Below are 18,427 nucleotides of genomic sequence, written 5' to 3' on the forward strand. Positions count from 1 at the left end.
TTCGACCCTTGTTGGTCAAGGTCAGAGGCCAGGCCATTTATTGGGTCGTACCGTCGTGCTGAAGGGTTGTGCCCCCGTGCTCAGGGAGAGGTTCCTGTGTCCTCAAGGGATGTGATGTGTCCAAGAGTAGTACTTATATCCCCAATGGTCGTGCTCATGTCCTCGTATTTGCGCCGTCATCCTCCAAGGGTCGCATCTATGTCCTCGAGTGATTTGCCGCTGTCCTGAAATTAAAAGAGGCAATAAGTTTAAAAAAAAAAAAAGTAATGAGGATGCTTTCGGAAGCAATAGATATAACTTCGATGAGTGTTTAGATTCGCTTATACCAGCCCAGCCAGACCTCGTGAAAAATATCTTTGTGGGTGTGTGTGTGTGTGTGTGTGTGTGTGTGTGTGTGTGTGTGTCACTCTTCAAGAGGAGAAAGAGGGTTTCTCATAATAGATCTCAGTATTGACGTCTTCAAATGAAATTCGCATCCGACATTGCAACGCGATTTCCCAGGATATGCAGGCCATTTTGGACGATTTATAGCGCCAGAGGCTTAGTTACCGAGTACGTTATGGGCTTCTGTGAGTGCGTTAATCTGAGCAGATATCGTTAAGTAATTAGGGCACAGAACTTCATCCTCGCGTCGTTAGACCAACTCCCCCTGGCCAAAGACATGCTATAAGGGTAATGGAAGATGGAAAGCTTGATGCTTAAGTCTTGGCCTGGAAATGTCGTTGATTTTGTCCTGGAGGTTTCGTATGTTACTGACTCCATTACTCGCCGGTGACATTTCCAGCAATTTATGTGGCATTTATATCCCTGGATCATTTCCGGTACTGTCTTTGGAACGATTCTGGTATGGAACCTGGAATGCTTCCAGTGTGTCCCCTGGATGGTCGTGGTGCTGGTGGCCTAAGACATGATTGGGTATTAATCTGGAACGCGACTGTCGCTAGCCTGGAACAACATGCATGGTATTCAGCAAAATGTTCTCCCGTACCACCGACTGGAAAATGTTTCTGTGGAGAGATCGGGACGTTTTAGATACATTTTGGAACGTTTCCAGCACTCCTCAAGCACGTTTTTCTTAATATTTTGAAACGTTTTCAGACTCTCCCGGAACGTTTTCGACTATATACCAACATGATAGAGTTAGTTATAGTTCTATATACATTAAAGGCTCAAGGCTTGGACAGAAGTCTTTATTGAGGGCAGGCCTTTATAAGGGAAAGGGAGAGGACTAAAGCAACAGTTTTATGAGGGTTACGGTGTGAGACGGCTCCAGGCACCAGTTCAACGCACGCAAGTTTAGGGAGGTCGTATATACTCCCCCATGGGCGGCTCGTGTCTGCAGCCCACGGCCTCCCTACCTACCCACCCATCTACTTTACCCTTAACGCCCCCGCCGTGTGGTGCTGGGTGTAGTCTGTCGGTGTCGTGGTGGGTGTAGCCTTTCCACTCCTCAGTTGCAGCCGCACTGAACGCGCTTGGTGTGTGTGTATGGTGTCGTCGCCCTCAAGGAGTTGACGTCACCCTCGGGAAGGTGACTTCACCCTGAAGTTTGACGTCACCCTCAAAGAGTTGAGGTCACCCTCGAGAAGGCGACGTCGCTCTCAAGGAGTTGACGTCACCCTCGATAAGGTGACTTCGCCCTCAGGAAGTTGACCTCACTGTCGAGGAGTGTGTGTGGGTAAGAGGACCGACGCCAGGCTGCCTGAGTGGACCAGGAGAGGGTAAACACTGGCGAGGACGTGAGCACATCCTCCTCCTCCTCCTCCCCGTCGTGGCGGAGGAGGGGACAAAATGCTTCAGCAGCACTTTGGGGGAAGCTTTTATGTGTGTTGTGACAAGATCCCGTGTGTGTGTGTGTGTGTGTGTGTGTGTGTGTGTGTATGTGTGGCATATGCTTCCTTCTCTACATATTGTATAGATGCCGAAGAATCCCAGCAGTGAATGGGTAGATGTGAATAATAAAGGAATATAAAAAGAGAACGAATGCACCAGTATCGAAAGTGGTTATCCAAAACCAATTCCCATTGTCTTCTTCCTTATCTCTAACGATTTCAAACGAGGCAAACCATCGTGCGGTATCCCTTTTATACCTTGCTGGGATTCGAACGCGTGACCTCCATTCATAAGACTGGGCGCACTGACCACATCGTCAGAGCTCCGTTGGGCGCACTGACCACATCGCCACAGCTCCGTCGGTCAATTATTCATCGTGTGTTCCTGCCTCGGTGCGTATACATGAACTCTGTAACCCAAGGTGCGTGTTGGTCCCTCTCAGAACCGAGTGAGTACTTAACGTGCCAGCGTGCCTGGCAGAACTCACATCTGTTCTGAGCGAATGCCCACTCAAAATAGAATTCCTTGTGAGAGTCGCGTGATGAGCAGATTCGAGAATGCATTGTGATCGTGACAACGAGAACGCATTGTTGATCGTGACAACGAGAATGCATTGTGATCGTGACAACGAGAACGCATTGTGATCGTGACAACGAGAATGCATTGTGATCGTGACAACGAGAATGCATTGTGATCGTGACAACGAGAATGCATTGTGATCGAGGGCATTAGCTGATCTGTTGGTCCGCCTTTGAGTCTCTAGTGCCGGCCGTCAGTTGCTATGGGAGGAAGGGAGAAGGAGGTGGAGGAGTGAGTCGGGCTTGCCATGTGCCCCACTCTCATTGAGGAAGACGGACTGGACTCTTTGTGTGTGTGTGTGTGTGTGTATGTGTGTGTGTATGCTGAGTCAGTGTCTTGAGCCTGCCGCCTCTTGTTTGGTGGGGTCGGTACGTCTGCAAGATTTATGTGCCATTGTGGTACACCTGCAAAATTTATACGTCTTTGTGGTCCGCCTCGAGCTTTTCTTCTTCATTTTTTCCCCCCTGATTGTCTTGTGTTCCGCTGCTACTTGCACGGGACTTTTTCTTTTTCCGTGACTAGAAGTTTTCCGGTACTCGCTTGGAACACATTTTTCTCCAGGACCGTCTGCATTGGGTACGGTTTTTTTCTCCTTGGCTGTGTGGAACTCTCCCTTTACTCACTTGAATCTTCTTTTTTTTTCCCCACGACTGTCTGGAACTCTTCTAGTACCCGCTTGAAACGTTTTTCCATGAATGGCTGGAACTGTCCCAGTGTTTGGTATGATTTGCCTTATCGTCCAGAACCTCTCTCCTGTGCCTTCGAAGAATGTTTCCGCCAGGCATGTTTCTGAACGTTCCCCATACTTGGTAAGAGTTCTTAACGGTTCTTTCCAGGACACGCTTCCAGTTCTTTACTGGAACGCTCCTGGTACTTGCATGGAACGCATCTGGCTCTCGCACGGAGCTACTCCCGGTGTTTTTCGCACGGAGAGTTCCTGGTTCTCGTATGGAATGGTATGATCGTAACCTGAGAGAGACCATCCATGGTGCTTATTTTGGGTGCTTTTCCGCCTTTTGATCTCTGGATAAAAAACACTCCCAGTACCTGGAACCACTTCCAGTACCTGGAACCTCTCCCAGTACCTGGAACCTCTTCCAGTACCTGGAACCACTCCCAGTACCTGGAACCACTCCCAGTACCTGGAACCTCTCCCAGTACCTGGAACCACTCTCAGTACCTGGAACCACTCCCAGTACCTGGAACCTCTCCCAGTACCTGGAACCTCTTCCAGTACCTGGAACCACTCCCAGTACCTGGAACCTCTTCCAGTACCTGGAACCACTCTCAGTACCTGGAACCACTCCCAGTACCTGGAACCTCTCCCAGTACCTGGAATCACTCCCAGTACCTGGAACCACTCCCAGTACCTGGAACCACTCCCAGTACCTGGAACCTCTCCCAGTACCTGGAACCTCTTCCAGTACCTGGAACCACTCCCAGTACCTGGAACCTCTTCCAGTACCTGGAACCACTCTCAGTACCTGGAACCACTCCCAGTACCTGGAACCTCTCCCAGTACCTGGAACCACTCTCAGTACCTGGAACCACTCCCAGTACCTGGAACCTCTCCCAGTACCTGGAACCACTCTCAGTACCTGGAACCACTCCCAGTACCTGGAACCTCTCCCAGTACCTGGAATCACTCCCAGTACCTGGAACCACTCCCAGTACCTGGAATCACTCCCAGTACCTGGAATCACTCCCAGTACCTGGAACCACTCTCAGTACCTGGAATCACTCCCAGTACCTGGAACCACTCCCAGTACCTGGAACCACTCCCAGTACCTGGAACCACTCTCAGTACCTGGAATCACTCCCAGTACCTGGAATCACTCCCAGTACCTGGAACCACTCCCAGTACCTGGAACCACTCCCAGTACCTGGAATCACTCCCAGTACCTGGAACCACTCTCAGTACCTGGAACCACTCTCAGTACCTGGAACCACTCCCAGTACCTGGAACCTCTCCCAGTACCTGGAATCACTCCCAGTACCTGGAACCACTCCCAGTACCTGGAATCACTCCCAGTACCTGGAACCACTCTCAGTACCTGGAACCACTCCCAGTACCTGGAACCACTCTCAGTACCTGGAATCACTCCCAGTACCTGGAACCACTCCCAGTACCTGGAATCACTCCCAGTACCTGGAACCACTCTCAGTACCTGGAACCACTCTCAGTACCTGGAACCACTCCCAGTACCTGGAACCACTCCCAGTACCTGGAACCACTCCCAGTACCTGGAACCACTCCCAGTACCTGGAACCTCTCCCAGTACCTGGAACCACTCCCAGTACCTGGAACCTCTCCCAGTACCTGGAACCACTCCCAGTACCTGGAACCACTCCCAGTACCTGCTTAGATCTTGCCTTCAGTTTGTCTGGGATGTCCCATTATATAGGCAGTTGGAGGTGCTGCCTTTGACCAGCTCTTTGAAGGTCAGGTCAAAAGCCAGGCCTTCGTTCCCAAGGGTCGTGCCGTCTTGCTCAGATGGTCGCACCGTCGTAAGGCTCAAGGGCTCGTACCGTCGTGCCCAGCTGGCCGTACCGTCTCGTGTGTCCGTACCGTAGTGTGTGTGTGTGTGTGTGTGTAGCATGAGGAGGAAGAAGATTAAGGGCCGCCATGTGGTTGTTGACAGGGAGCACTGCTGATCCCGAGGGGTAGGGAGTGGGGTCGAAGTCCACAGTATAGATTCTCGATTGATTGTCCTCAAACACCAGAGTCAACGACCTTCCGCCCAGGCCAGAGAGCTAAAAGCCAGCCAGCTGGTGAATCATCACCACGTCATCGAGTCGATCAGAAAATTCAGAGGCTTAAAAAGAAGTCGTAAAAGATTATACGTCACAGTAATTACGCCATACCACCCACCCGTACGAGTTACTGATAATACAGAGATACCAATATGTTTCTGTATTCCTTTTGGATGAGGGGCGGGCGGCCCGAAGGAGGACGGGCGTGTGTATTGTACCGAAGGTTGCGCGAAATCGATATTTGGTAGGCCTGGATGCCGGGTTTTTTTTTGGGACACGTGTACCTCACGCCTCTCCCTCCGCGCCTCCCACCGTCTCTTCCTCCACCTCCCGTTCCAACACCTAACCCGCCACTCGTCCTCACCACACCTTAACCATCACTCATGGACTCCAGCCAGCCGTCGTGTCCTGTACTTCCATCAGTATAGATTCGGTGTCGAGGTCGATGTCGTGCGATACAGGTGCGCCTCCTCCTTCCGTCGTGGTTGGGGTGCGTGTGGGGCACTGAGGCAGGAGGAGGATGCTTGGGGGCAGCCGAGGGATTGCATAGCGATGGAGTGGGCGTCTCACGTTGGTTTCGTTCCCTTTTTTTTTTTTAGGGTGGGGATGTTTTGAGTCACGAATACTTTGGAATCAGCGCGACGCAAAAGTCGAAAAGTTGCAAAAGCCGATCTTAAGTCATGCAGGCCATTTTCTTGGACGCCACCAGTTGCGCATAACGTTTTCTTTGATGTCGCCAGTTGTACATAGCGTTTCCTCTGACGCCGCTAGTTTTCCCATACCATTTTCTTGGACGCCACCAGTTCTACATACCGATTTCTCTGACGCCACTAGTTTTGCATTCCATTTTCCATGACGCCAGCGGTTGTACATACCGTTTTCTGTGATGTCACTAGCTATGCATACCTTTTTATTGCATACCATTTTTTTTCTCCTCTTTTTATTATGGCTCTCCGATACACATACCGTTTTCTTTCAGGTCGACGCCCTCGCACAGGTTGTTAATTTTTCCCCCCTCGCGTCGTTTTCTCGTAAACACAAGCTTACTTTCCCGTCAGATCAACGCCATCTAGGAAGTGATAGAGTGATCCTCCCTCGCCTCACGGGGGGGGGGGGGGGTGGATGTTATGCTCGTTTCCAACCTTATTTAAAAAAGATGTCGGAACTCTGCCAAAAATTGTTGCGCTTTTAAGCTGTGTTCGGAAGTTTGTGTGTTTTCCAAAAACTTCCGAAACTTAGAAGTTGCTTTATATTTTAAGCTCACTAGCTCTGGCCGATGACGCCTCTTGCTTGCGTGTCGATATGCACAGACCCTCGAGCACGACGGTACGGCCCTTGAGGAAGATGGTACGACCCTCGAGCACGACGGTACGGCCCTTGAGGAAGAAGGTACGACCCTCGAGCACGACGGTACGGTCCTTGAGGAAGAAGGTACGACCCTCGAGCACGACGGTACGGCCCTTGAGGAAGATGGTACGACCCTTGAGGATGATGGTACGACCCTCGAGCACGACGGTACGGCCCTTGAGGAAGATGGTACGACCCTCGAACACGACGCTACGGTCCTTGAGGAAGAAGGTACGACCCTCGAGCACGACGGTACGGCCGTTGAGGAAGAAGGTACGACCCTTGAACAATATGTAACCTGTGGTGCAACAGTGTAACATAGTGTCTGAAGCAACTCGACAGCTGGGCGTCTTGAAGGAAGGTACGCCCATAGGAAAGAGAAAGCGAGAGAGAATATATATATATATATATATATATATATATATATATATATATATATATATATATATATAGATATATATATATATATATATATATATATATATATATATATATATATATATATATATATATATATATATATATATATAATCAGGAAGAAAGTATAAACTGTAGACTGATGTGTTTTGAGTCAATTTGTGCATCCATCTGGTAATTGTCATTAAACTCGAACCATGCAAATGAGGGTTTTAAGTAATTAGGTTGATGTAAACTAGTTTGTTTTTGTTAATTGATATGAGAATACGTTACAACCCAACCCTCATTTGCAGAGTACCTACCTACATATATATGTATATATATATATATATATATATATATATATATATATATATATATATATATATATATATATATGTGTGTGTGTGTGTTCTCTCAGAGCTTTCATTATGTTACGGTGTACCTCTACGTCAGACGGGGTCGTCCCGTTGTGCTGAAGGGGTTAACACCGTTCTCCCACTCGTCATCTGGTCGCATGTTCCGTCCCCACACCCAGGCGCCATCTCTCTGGCCCTTACGTGGAGCGACGGGCCCACACCCCTGCTTTTTATGACCGTGTATCATGAGCTGTTAATCCATGAATTATTCATATGTACTACATATATATATATATATATATATATATATATATATATATATATATATATATATATATATATATATATATGCGTGTGTTGGGGGGGCGTTCCCTCATTATAAAGCACATGGGTTCTCTCTGTTCTGACGTGTTTAAGACGTCATCTGGTCATAGCTGATGAGACACACACACACACACACACACACACACACACACACACACACACACACACACACACACACACACACCTCCACGTCAGAGCACGCATCCCTGTGTGTACGTGTGAGCAGTGCTTTTACTGTGTACACACTGTGTACCCGTGGCAGCGTTGTGTGAAGTGAATAATTTTTTTTTCCTCTCTCTCTCTTTGGAAAGTAGTTAAGTGCGCCTGTAATGAAACACTTGACTTTGTTGTGTGGTAAGTCTTGAAGGAGTTGCACAAGTGATGAGAGCCTCGAGCCAAAGGGGAAGAAGTTTAGAATTAGAAGGACCTTAGAGAGAATTTTAGAATCAGAAAAAGCCGTCGAGAAATTGTAGGATTAGAAAACTTAAGTGTTGGTGATTCAGCCTGGGCAACAGAGACGGTCAATTATTTTTTCCTACAGTGCAATTGATGTGGACTGTATGTATGATGGAGGTGATTAATAGTCTTATTGATCAATTCAAGGAGGTGATATATATATTAGTCTTGTTGATCACTCTTGAGTGTTTAATATCACTTCAGTGATGAGTTTTTTGAGTGTCAGGGTAGAGTGAGTGTGATGGGCGCCGAGAGTGATGGGTGTCTGGACGACTTACCTGTGGTCTGCAGGTGATGGGTCGGGTGCCATATTACATCTTCCCCCATCCCCAGCATTATGTGTGTGTGTGTGTGTGTGTTGATGTGGCAGTGGTGGTCACCACCCCCTCCTTCATCTCCCCCTTTCCCTCCCCCTCAGCCATCGTAACATCATGTAACCATGAATCCACCGACACCCACATCTCTTTACCTGTATGTCCCCCTCACTCCCTACCCTTATAGCACCACAGGACCACTACATACGCCCCTCCTCCTCCTCCTCCTCCTCCTCCTCCTCCAGGACCACAACACCACTGGGCATCCGTGTCACCTCCTCTCCCCCTCACCGTACCAGCACCACTAACATCTTATTACCCTCCTTCCCCCCCCCCCCTCTGCCACATCATCACCACTACCCTCCCCCTTACCACATCATCACCACTAACCCCTCCCCCTTACCACATCATCACCACTGCCCTCCCCCTTACCACATCATCACCACTAAACCCTCCTCCTCCCCTTACCACATCATCACCACTAACCCCCTCTCCTCCCCTTACCACATCATCACCACTAACCCCCTCTCCTCCCCTTACCACATCATCACCACTAACCCCCTCCTCCCCCTTACCACATCATCACCACTAACCCCCCTTCCCTCCTCTCTTCCACTGCTCTCTTCCCCCCTCTCCTTCCAACCCCCGGTCGGACAGCATGATGAAAGCGGCCGCCACCTGCACGTGGCTGGGCGACCTGGTGACGGCGCTCATCGTGACCGACATGATGCTACAGGACAACCTGTACCCGCACTGGGCCACGGGCTTCCGCCGCCTCTACCGCCTCTCCAACGTGCCCCGCATCCTCATCTTCTGGTGCGGCTCCATCGTCGTGGCCACCGTCGTCATCTTCCTCATCGTCTCGGACTACATCTCGTGGGACAAGCTGAACAAGGGCTTCGTCGAGACCACAGGTAAGAGGCAGGGAGCTAGCTCTCTCTCTCTCTCTCTCTCTCTCTCTCTCTCTCTCTCTCTCTCTCTCTCTCTCTCTCTCTCTCTCTCTCTCTCTCTCGTTGGCTGGTAATACCCTTCCCGTTTCGCCTGGCGTTATCGAACCCTTGTCCTGTTGTACTTCATGTTATTATCATTATTATAATTAAACTTAACTTTATAACCATAAAAGTAACATATCTGTTGTTAAACTTGCTTTCTGTTGTTGTTGTTGTTGTTGTTGTTGTTGTAGAACAAAGTTTTTTTTTGGCGAACTTTTGTTTTTATGTCAAACTTGCGTTCTTTGTTTTGCGAACCTGCTTTCTGGGGGAGAGATTTTGATTTACAAGAAGATCTTCAGAATTCTCAGGGGTCTGTGTAAGTAAGAACGTCTGGGGTGGGAATTTTACATTCCATTTGACACAGGAACCGACCATTAGGGCTTTCCTGAGTCAGACAGACGGAGAAATGATCCTGCTGCTGCTGCCTCCCCCACCCCACCCAACCACCCTCCCTCCCTCCCCACACACACACACACACACACACACACACACACACACACACACACACACACACACACACACACACACACTCCCTCCCTCCCTCCCTCCCTCCCTCCCTCACCACACCCACACACACCCTCCCCCTTCCCAACCCGGCCCACCCCAGCCACTCTGTCTTGGGTGACGCATTTACAGCATGGGGGGTGGAGGCACTCCCAGCCAGTCTAACCCACTCAGCCTTCTCCCACTGTGAAGTGAGCCCCCCCTTCCCCCCCGCCTCTCTCTCTCTCTCTCTCTCTCTCTCTCTCTCTCTCTCTCTCTCTCTCTCTCTCTCTCTCTCTCTCTCTCTCTCTCTCACTCTCTCTCCCTCTCCCTTCCTCCCACATCCTCCCCACCCACGTATCTACCCTTTCCCACTGCGAAATGGGCCTCCCACGTCACCAGCTCAACCATCCCATCTCCCATGTTATATCATAACCCTCCCCACCTTCCTACCTCCCCGCCCCACCTTAGTCCCCTCCTTTTCTCCCACCACCCCTCCCCTCCCACGTCAGTTACCCGGACAGATCCACGACCCCGAAATAAATCATATGTGTATTTATCTGCCTCCAGTGAAGACGTGTTTTTTTTTCTTTTTTCTTTTTTTTTCTTTTTTTTGCACGTATCAGACGAATGATTGAATAAGAGCGACATGTTTCCCCTCCTCCTTCCCCCCTTCCCCTCCTCCCCCCCTTTTGGTAGAAACTCATCCCTGGCCCCCAGGAACCTTCCGTCTTGACCCGGGGGGACGGACCAAAGGGCGTTGAGTCTGAGTCTCGACGCCCTTGGCCCAACTCTTCATCAAGGCTGGTGTGTGTTGTTATACCCCGCTGTGGGCACTCTGGCTGGCAACGTCGTAAGAGGGTCTCTCTCTATCTCTCTCTCTCTCTCTCTCTCTCTCTCTCTCTCTCTCTCTCTCTCTCTCTCTCTCTCTCTCTCTCTCTCTCTCTGACTCGGGAGATCTTGCCAACAGCAGCACCCAGCCGACCTTTGCGCCATGTAGCCGTGCGTTGTGAATGGAACTTAGGGAGGAAGATGTCGTGCGGTGTTTGTGGGGGCGGGGGAGGAGAAGGGTGAGTCTTGGCAACACAGCGCCCTCCCCACTTGGCAGTGTTTTATAAGGGAAGGTTTGAGGCAGTGTTACTTGCAGGGAAATATATATATATATATATATATATATATATATATATATATATATATATATATCCTGTCATGTAGCAGCTTGACATGGGCTGGAAGGGTGTGTCTTCCCCCTGGCATCACTGCGTGGGGAGGAAAAGGGAGGGAGGGAGGTAAGATGGGGAGGCATTGGTAACGTGGGTTTTTTGCTGCTGTCGGTGTTATGAGAAGGGTTTTTGCCGCGGCGCTGAGTCATGGCAACACTGCGAAGAAGCGGGGAGGGAGAGATGAGTGGGGGGGGGGATTTTTTTCTCCCACCATATTGGTGATACTGCAGGGAGGGATTTTGCAGGGGTGGTTTGAGGGAGGGGGTGAGGAAGAAATGGTGCAGAAGAGGCCCACGACCCTTGAGCAAGACGGTAACGACCCTTAGTTGTAGCATCCCTTTGAACCATTAAGGGTTAAAAGTTGGGGGGGGTCAGGCCAGGTCAGAGTCCAAGGGTCGTCCTGTCGTGGTGTCACGTTATTATAACTCGGTCGTCCTCCTGGGTCACCCCTCCCTCCGTCGTCCTCTGCGGTCGTACAGCGTCGTGCTGGGCGGTCGTAAAAACGACCACAGAGGCTGTAAGACAAGGATATGATTGCCTCAAACCACAGTGGAGGTGGCACAAGGAGGAGGAGAATATGGCCTTACGATGATTCTTGTATTTAGAAAGAAAAGGATTATCCCTGGGGATAGGGGAGAAAGAATACTTCCCACGTATTCCCTGCGTGTCGTAGAAGGCGACTAAAAGAGGAGGGAGCGAGGGGGGCTGGAAATCCTCCCCCCCTCTCGTTTTTGATTTTCCAAAAAAAGGAACAGAGAAGGGGGGGCCAAGTGAGGATTTCCCTCAGTCCTCTGTTCTTAACACTACCTCGCTAACGCAGGAGATGGCGAATAGTTTGAAAAAAAAAATTAAAAAAAGAAAGAAAAGGAGGAGTTCGTGCGTGCGGACGATGGGTAGGTAGAAGGGGGAAGGTTAGTGTGCGGGGAGGAGGAGGAGGAGGAGGGAGGGTGGCGGACATTTGTGTATCTCCAGCCGTGCTGTGGGTAATGTCGGGGCGGGAGGCGGGGCGAGGCCGGCTGGCTGGCTGGCGTCAGATGATTAACACAGTTCAACTCGGGTTTAGTAAATCGCCCGAGACGAAGTCCACGGACTTTTAAACGCGTGTTTCACTAACGCTAGCATATGTAAGATTACGGACTTGTATATATATATATATATATATATATATATATATATATATATATATATATATATATATATATTATTTTTTTTTATTTTGTTTTGTCGCTGTCTCCCGCGTTTGCGAGGTAGCGCAAGGAAACAGACGAAAGAAAAGGCCCAACCCACCCCCATACACATGTATATACATACATACACGTCCCCACACGCAAATATACATACCCATACATCTCAATGTACACATATATATACACACACAGACACATACATATATATACATGCACACAATTCACAGTCTGCCTTTATTCATTCCCATCGCCACCTCGCCACACATGGAATACCATCCCCCTCCCCCCTCATGTGTGCGAGGTAGCGCTAGGAAAAGACAACAAAGGCCCCATTCGTTCACACTCAGCCTCTAGCTGTCATGCAATAATGCCCGAAACCACAGCTCCCTTTCCACATCCAGACCCTTTTTGCACTACTAGCCAGCATGTCATTACGTATACAGGGGAGAAAAAAAAAAAAAACGCCAGTGAACGTTCGAGAACCAGTCTACGACATGGACTTGCGATAGCCCCGTTGATTGAAGCCAGAGGCCACCGCAGATCACCCGGCGATCGCTGAGGGTTTTGGCAGGGCCGTAGCTGAAGGCCATGGCCGATGAACGCGCGCCTACACCAGTTCCTCCGGGGTTGGGGGGGGGGGGGGGAATAACGGCCTTTCGGCGGGTCTCCCGTTACGTAACGCTGTTGTATAATCTTCCCCCCTCCACCCTCCACCCTCCCCTCCGTTGGGAGATACAGGATTATAACTAAGGCACCAAGTGCAGAAATGCTCAATGTTATTTGCTCAATATGATCGCTGTATTACTCAATATGACTGCCCTATTTCTTGATTTGATTGCTCTATTGCTCAATACGTTGGCTGTGTTACTAATTATGATCGCTATATTGCTCAGTATCTTGGCTGTGTTACTAATTATGATCGCTATATTGCTCAGTATCTTGGCTATGTTACTAATTATGATCGCTATATTGCTCAGTATCTTGGCTGTGTTACTAATTATGATCGCTATATTGCTCAGTATCTTGGCTATGTTACTAATTATGATCGCTATATTGCTCGATACGTTGGCTATGTTACTAATTATGATCGCTATATTGCTCAGTATCTTGGCTATGTTACTAATTATGATCGCTATATTGCTCAGTATCTTGGCTATGTTACTAATTATGATCGCTATATTGCTCAGTATCTTGGCTGTGTTACTAATTATGATCGCTATATTGCTCAGTACGTTGGCTATGTTACTGATTATGATTGCTATATTGCTCAATACGATGGCTATGTTATTAATTATGCTTGCTATATTGCTCAATACGTTGGCTATGTTACTAATTATGATCGCTATGATGCTTGATACGATGGCTCTGTTGCTATAATCGCTATATTACTCATTATGATCGTTATAACGCTCAATACGATGGCTATATTACAAATTATGATCGCTTTATTGCTCAACACGATGGCTATGTTAGTAATTACGATCGCTGTGATGCTCAATTTGATTAGAATTCAAGAAGCACTCCCTCTTTTTTTAGCCTTACGCTCGACGACCGAGTCTTATAACCGCTTGGTATGATGGATGCCCTGTGAGTAATGCCCGGGGTGAGAGAGAGAGAGAGAGAGAGAGAGAGAGAGAGAGAGAGAGAGAGAGAGAGAGAGAGAGAGAGAGAGAGAGAATTGGAAGAGGGGTATAATGGAGAAGTATCGTCCTCTACAGGATGTGAATACTGATCGCGGTTTGGGTAACATACGGCCATAGTGTCATAATCTCTCTCTCTCTCTCTCTCTCTCTCTCTCTCTCTCTCTCTCTCTCTCTCTCTCTCTCTCTCTCTCTCTGAGAGGAAAATGGGGAAGGGGGGAAAGAAGCCTGTCGTGTTCAAACCGTCAGGTCAAAGTTTACCAGGCCATCATAACCCACCCCCCGTTGTCTTTGAAAGGGTTGTTCCGGCGTCGTGCTCAAGGGGGGTGTTAAGATGGGGTGGGGGAAGATCCTTTACCCGAGGGGGTGTGGGGGAATCATCATGGTGGGGGGAAAGGGTATGTCTGCAGGCTCAAGGAAATTAATGAGCATAGAAAATGGGGTCGTTTGTTTACATAATGAGATTGTGCAATGGAAGGAGAGGGGTGTTGGCGATTGGTGGTGATGGTGGAGACTGAGTGTTGGTGATGGTGGAGACTGAGTGTTGGCGATGGTGTAGGAGGATGTGAACTTACATCCCGTGCCTTTGTTTCGTGTTTTTTGTTGTTTTTGTAAAGTTATTTTGTTAATGACGCCATGTGTTTGTCAGTGTTGGTTTCTGTGTTCCCGTTTAAATGTCTTCTGTGTTGAGATTTTTGTCTTTCGTTTTTCTTCATCGCTCTGTTGTGTTTTGCTTCATTCTTCCTTCGTTCTCATTTTCTTTCTGCGTTCTTTCTGCTTTTTCGTATATTTTCTTGTATTGGTTTATCTTTTCCAATTTTGTTACATGTTTCTTTCTTTTTTTATGATTTTTCTACTCTCTGCGTCTTCATCTTCTCACAAAGAATATGCAAATTCTCTCTCTCTCTCTCTCTCTCTCTCTCTCTCTCTCTCTCTCTCTCTCTCTCTCTCTCTCTCTCTCTCTATCTATCTATCTATCTATCTATATATATATATATATATATATATATATATATATATATATATATATATATATATGATATATATGTATATTTATATATATTTTCTCCGTAGTGGACGTATTCGGAGGGGGGGAGGAAACACTCCCCCCTCCCTTTAGTAGGGTATATATCCCCCCAGACAGGAGAGAGAGAGAGAGAGAGAGAGAGAGAGAGAGAGAGAGAGAGAGAGAGAGAGAGAGAGAGATTCATGGCCCCGCGTTATTTAACACGCATAAATTAGCATGTTAATGAGTCGGTATTTTTAAATTCATGTTTTATGGGACAACGTATTTTATGTATTTATTTATTTTGGTTGTTATAATGAGAAAAGATTAATTGTATTACTGCCGTAGTGCTGTCCCAACCATTTTATTTGTTTCCAGATAAATTGTCAGTAGTGTTTTGAAGGAGATGGGGGTGGGGTACTGCTTGTATTGGTTGATGTGTGTGTATGTATGTGTGTGTGTGTGTGTGTGTGTGTGTGTGTGTGTGTGTGTGTGGGAGGGGAAGAAGGGAGGGAGGGATTATTGGAGAGTGGGGGCGCGGGGCGGGAAGGGCAATGTCGGAGAGGAGGTAGGGGAGGGGGGTCTACAGAACTCGTGGACTTCCCGTACCTTAAACTCCGTAAACTCTTTCACGTAGAACTTTCTAGGTATTTGAATACTAGTTATGTACATGTTTCGTTGCTCTTTATGTCACCCATTCACCACTATTGTACCGTGAAAAATACGTCTTTACATAATGATTTCATATATATATAATTCGAATGGCGATCTCTTTCACACGATATATCCTCTCCCCGTATTCATAGGAACAGCAAAGTGTGTGTGTGTGTGTGTGTGTGTGTGTGTGTGTGTGTGTGTGTGTGTGTAACAGGACGTCACGACCCCAGTTGTGGGAGGAGGTCATGGGGAAGGGGGAAGGGTCGAACAAGGAGAGCCATCCCTCGCTTCAAAGAGCCCATTCCACAACTTCCCAGCAGGTTGTGATTATGAAGTGTATTTAGTGTTAACCGCTTCATTCCCGGGAGTACAGTGACGTACTCTCTAAGACTGTGAAACACTGCGAAGTAATTACCTTCTAGAATGATTACGGTCACTTGTTCTAATTGCCAACACTATTTGAAATTAACTCTTGGACGACGTATTGTATGTAAGAGTTAAGAGGTCGCACGACGGTGTTTGTTTATGTTGTCGTGTATTTAATATTAAGATGTTTAGCCATGGGTTGGATGTGTTGAGCGCAACGGTACGACACTAGAGCACGACGGTACGACACTAGAGCACGACGGTACAATCCTAGCGCACGACGGTACGTTACTTGAGCACGACGGTACGATACTAGAGCGCGACGGTACGATACTAGAGCTCGACGGTACGTTACTTGAGCACGACGGTACGATACTAGAGCGCGACGGTACGATACTAGAGCACGACGGTACGATACTAGAGCGCGACGGTACGTTACTTTAGCGCAACGGTACGATACTAGAGCGCGACGGAACCACCATTCATTGCGACGGGACGATTGTTAGGTATAGTGGCCAGGTCATCAGAGCCCCTTTGGTTATTTTGTAAATGACAGAGTTTGTGTTAATAAGGTTCGTTACATTTCATTTTGGGGCGCTGGTGGTAACCTGCGGCGACGTGACGTAAGTACCCCCCATGATCCCGCGCTCAAGGCTGATAGGTCGAGACCACACATTTTTGGTCGAAGGTAACTGATTGGTCGACACCCACGCGTGTTGTTGTGCCACTGAACGCACGTACGATAATTTCTACAAAGTAGTAGATAAGTCGGGTTTATTACTTTACTAAACACGACAGCCATTTTTCTTATCCTCTCTTTGAGGAATTATAAGTTATGGTCGTACGTCATGCCATGCTTTTCGTATTGTTTGATAAATCTTTGTAACGTATCCTTGATGAAGAAGAAGGCTGGAGGCGCACGCCCCATGACACTACAGGATCCATTATATATTCGTATTTTCCCGGAAAGTTTTGTGGAGTACTGAGTCTAGTGCGAAACTTGTGACTTCATTCAGAATTCGAGGTTCTTGGCGACTTGCTAATTAATGGGTAAGAATCCTGGCGTGTCCTTCACATTTTCTTGGATGTTAAGGGGGAAAGTCTGTTGTGTTGGGGGGGAAAGTCTGTTGTGTTAGGGGGGGGGAAAGTCTGTTGTGTTAGGGGGGGTGGGAAAGTCTGTTGTGTTAGGGGGGTGGGAAAGTCTGTTGTGTTAGGGAGGTTTCTGTGGTGCAGGGAAATCTATCGAAATGTTAGAACTTTATTATTATCATTATTATTATTAGTAGTAGTAGTAGTAGTAGTAGTAGTAGTAGTAGTAGTAGTAGTAGTATTTATTGGTATCATTGAATTTGGAGGGTTTTTAAGTTATTTTAAAGCCAAGGAAAATTGATGACTTCATTTTCATATATTTTTGATGGACTTGAAATGTTTTCTTATGATTCCTACCCTCTGTTTTTCTTTTGAATATAATTTTACTACAAGCTGAAATTAAGCAGCCTGACGAGTGATTATTCTATTTATTTTTATTATTATCATCATTAGCCTGGATTCTGCACCTCTGATTATATTTAGGAGCTGTTTTATCGAGGGAGAATTGATCTGGCGAAAGATCTGTCTCTGTTTTATCGAAAGATAATTGATCTGGGGAGAGATCTGTCGCTATAGTGGATTTACTAATTCCAGTGGGATTATACACCGTAAGAGATCTCAGAGGTGATGTTTTCTGGTCAGCGACAAAAAAAAAAAAAAGATGTAAAAGTAAATTGTGTCTGACGTTCATACCAGCCAGCAACTGGTCAATATTAGTGCAAGCCGCTTTTGATGGAATTGCCTCTCTCGCATGACGCTTTTCGGGCATATATATATATATATGGCCCCTTCTCTGTTCCCTCTTTTGGAAAATTAAAAAAAAAAGTGAGAGGGGAGGATTTCCAGCCCCCCGCTCCCTCCCCTTTTAGTCGCCTTCTACGACACGCAGGGAATACGTGGGAAGTATTCTTTCTCCCCTATCCCCAGGGATAATATATATATATATATATATATATATATATATATATATATATATATATATATATATATATATATATATATATATATTTCATACTATTCGCCATTTCCCGCATTAGCGAGGTAGCGTTAAGAACAGAGGACTGAGCCTTTGAGGGAATATCCTCACTTGGCCCCCCCTTCTCTGGTCCTTCTTTAGGAAAACTAAAAACGAGACGGGAGGATTTCCAGCCCCCGCTCCCTTCCCTTTTAGTCGCCCTCTGCGACGCGCAGGGAATATGTGGAAAGTATTCTTTTTCTCCTATCCCAGGGATATATATATATATATATATATATATATATATATATATATATATATATATATATATATATATATATATGATTTTCTGGTGTATGGGTCCTGACATGGAACGGGTATATACATACGAATCCAGCTGTTCTTTCCCTCCGCTGGGGACGAGTTTTGGCTCCCAAAATGTAGGTCAACATGTGCCATGGAATTTG

The 18,427-nt window shown here is 47.2% G+C and overlaps 1 protein-coding gene across 2 annotated transcripts in view; it reads left to right on the forward strand.

The window, feature by feature from the left end:
- Positions 1 to 18,427, forward strand: part of LOC139763829 (transmembrane protein 117-like) — a 131,136-nt gene that overhangs the window by 76,032 nt on the left and 36,677 nt on the right. For both annotated transcript variants that reach the window (XM_071690146.1, XM_071690147.1), the window contains exon 5: positions 9,020 to 9,276. In XM_071690146.1, coding sequence (XP_071546247.1) covers positions 9,020 to 9,276 — 257 coding nt within the window. The remainder of the gene's footprint in view (positions 1 to 9,019; positions 9,277 to 18,427) is intronic.

This window comes from Panulirus ornatus, chromosome 48, assembly GCF_036320965.1.
Source record: "Panulirus ornatus isolate Po-2019 chromosome 48, ASM3632096v1, whole genome shotgun sequence".
NCBI classification, from domain to species: domain Eukaryota; kingdom Metazoa; phylum Arthropoda; class Malacostraca; order Decapoda; family Palinuridae; genus Panulirus; species Panulirus ornatus.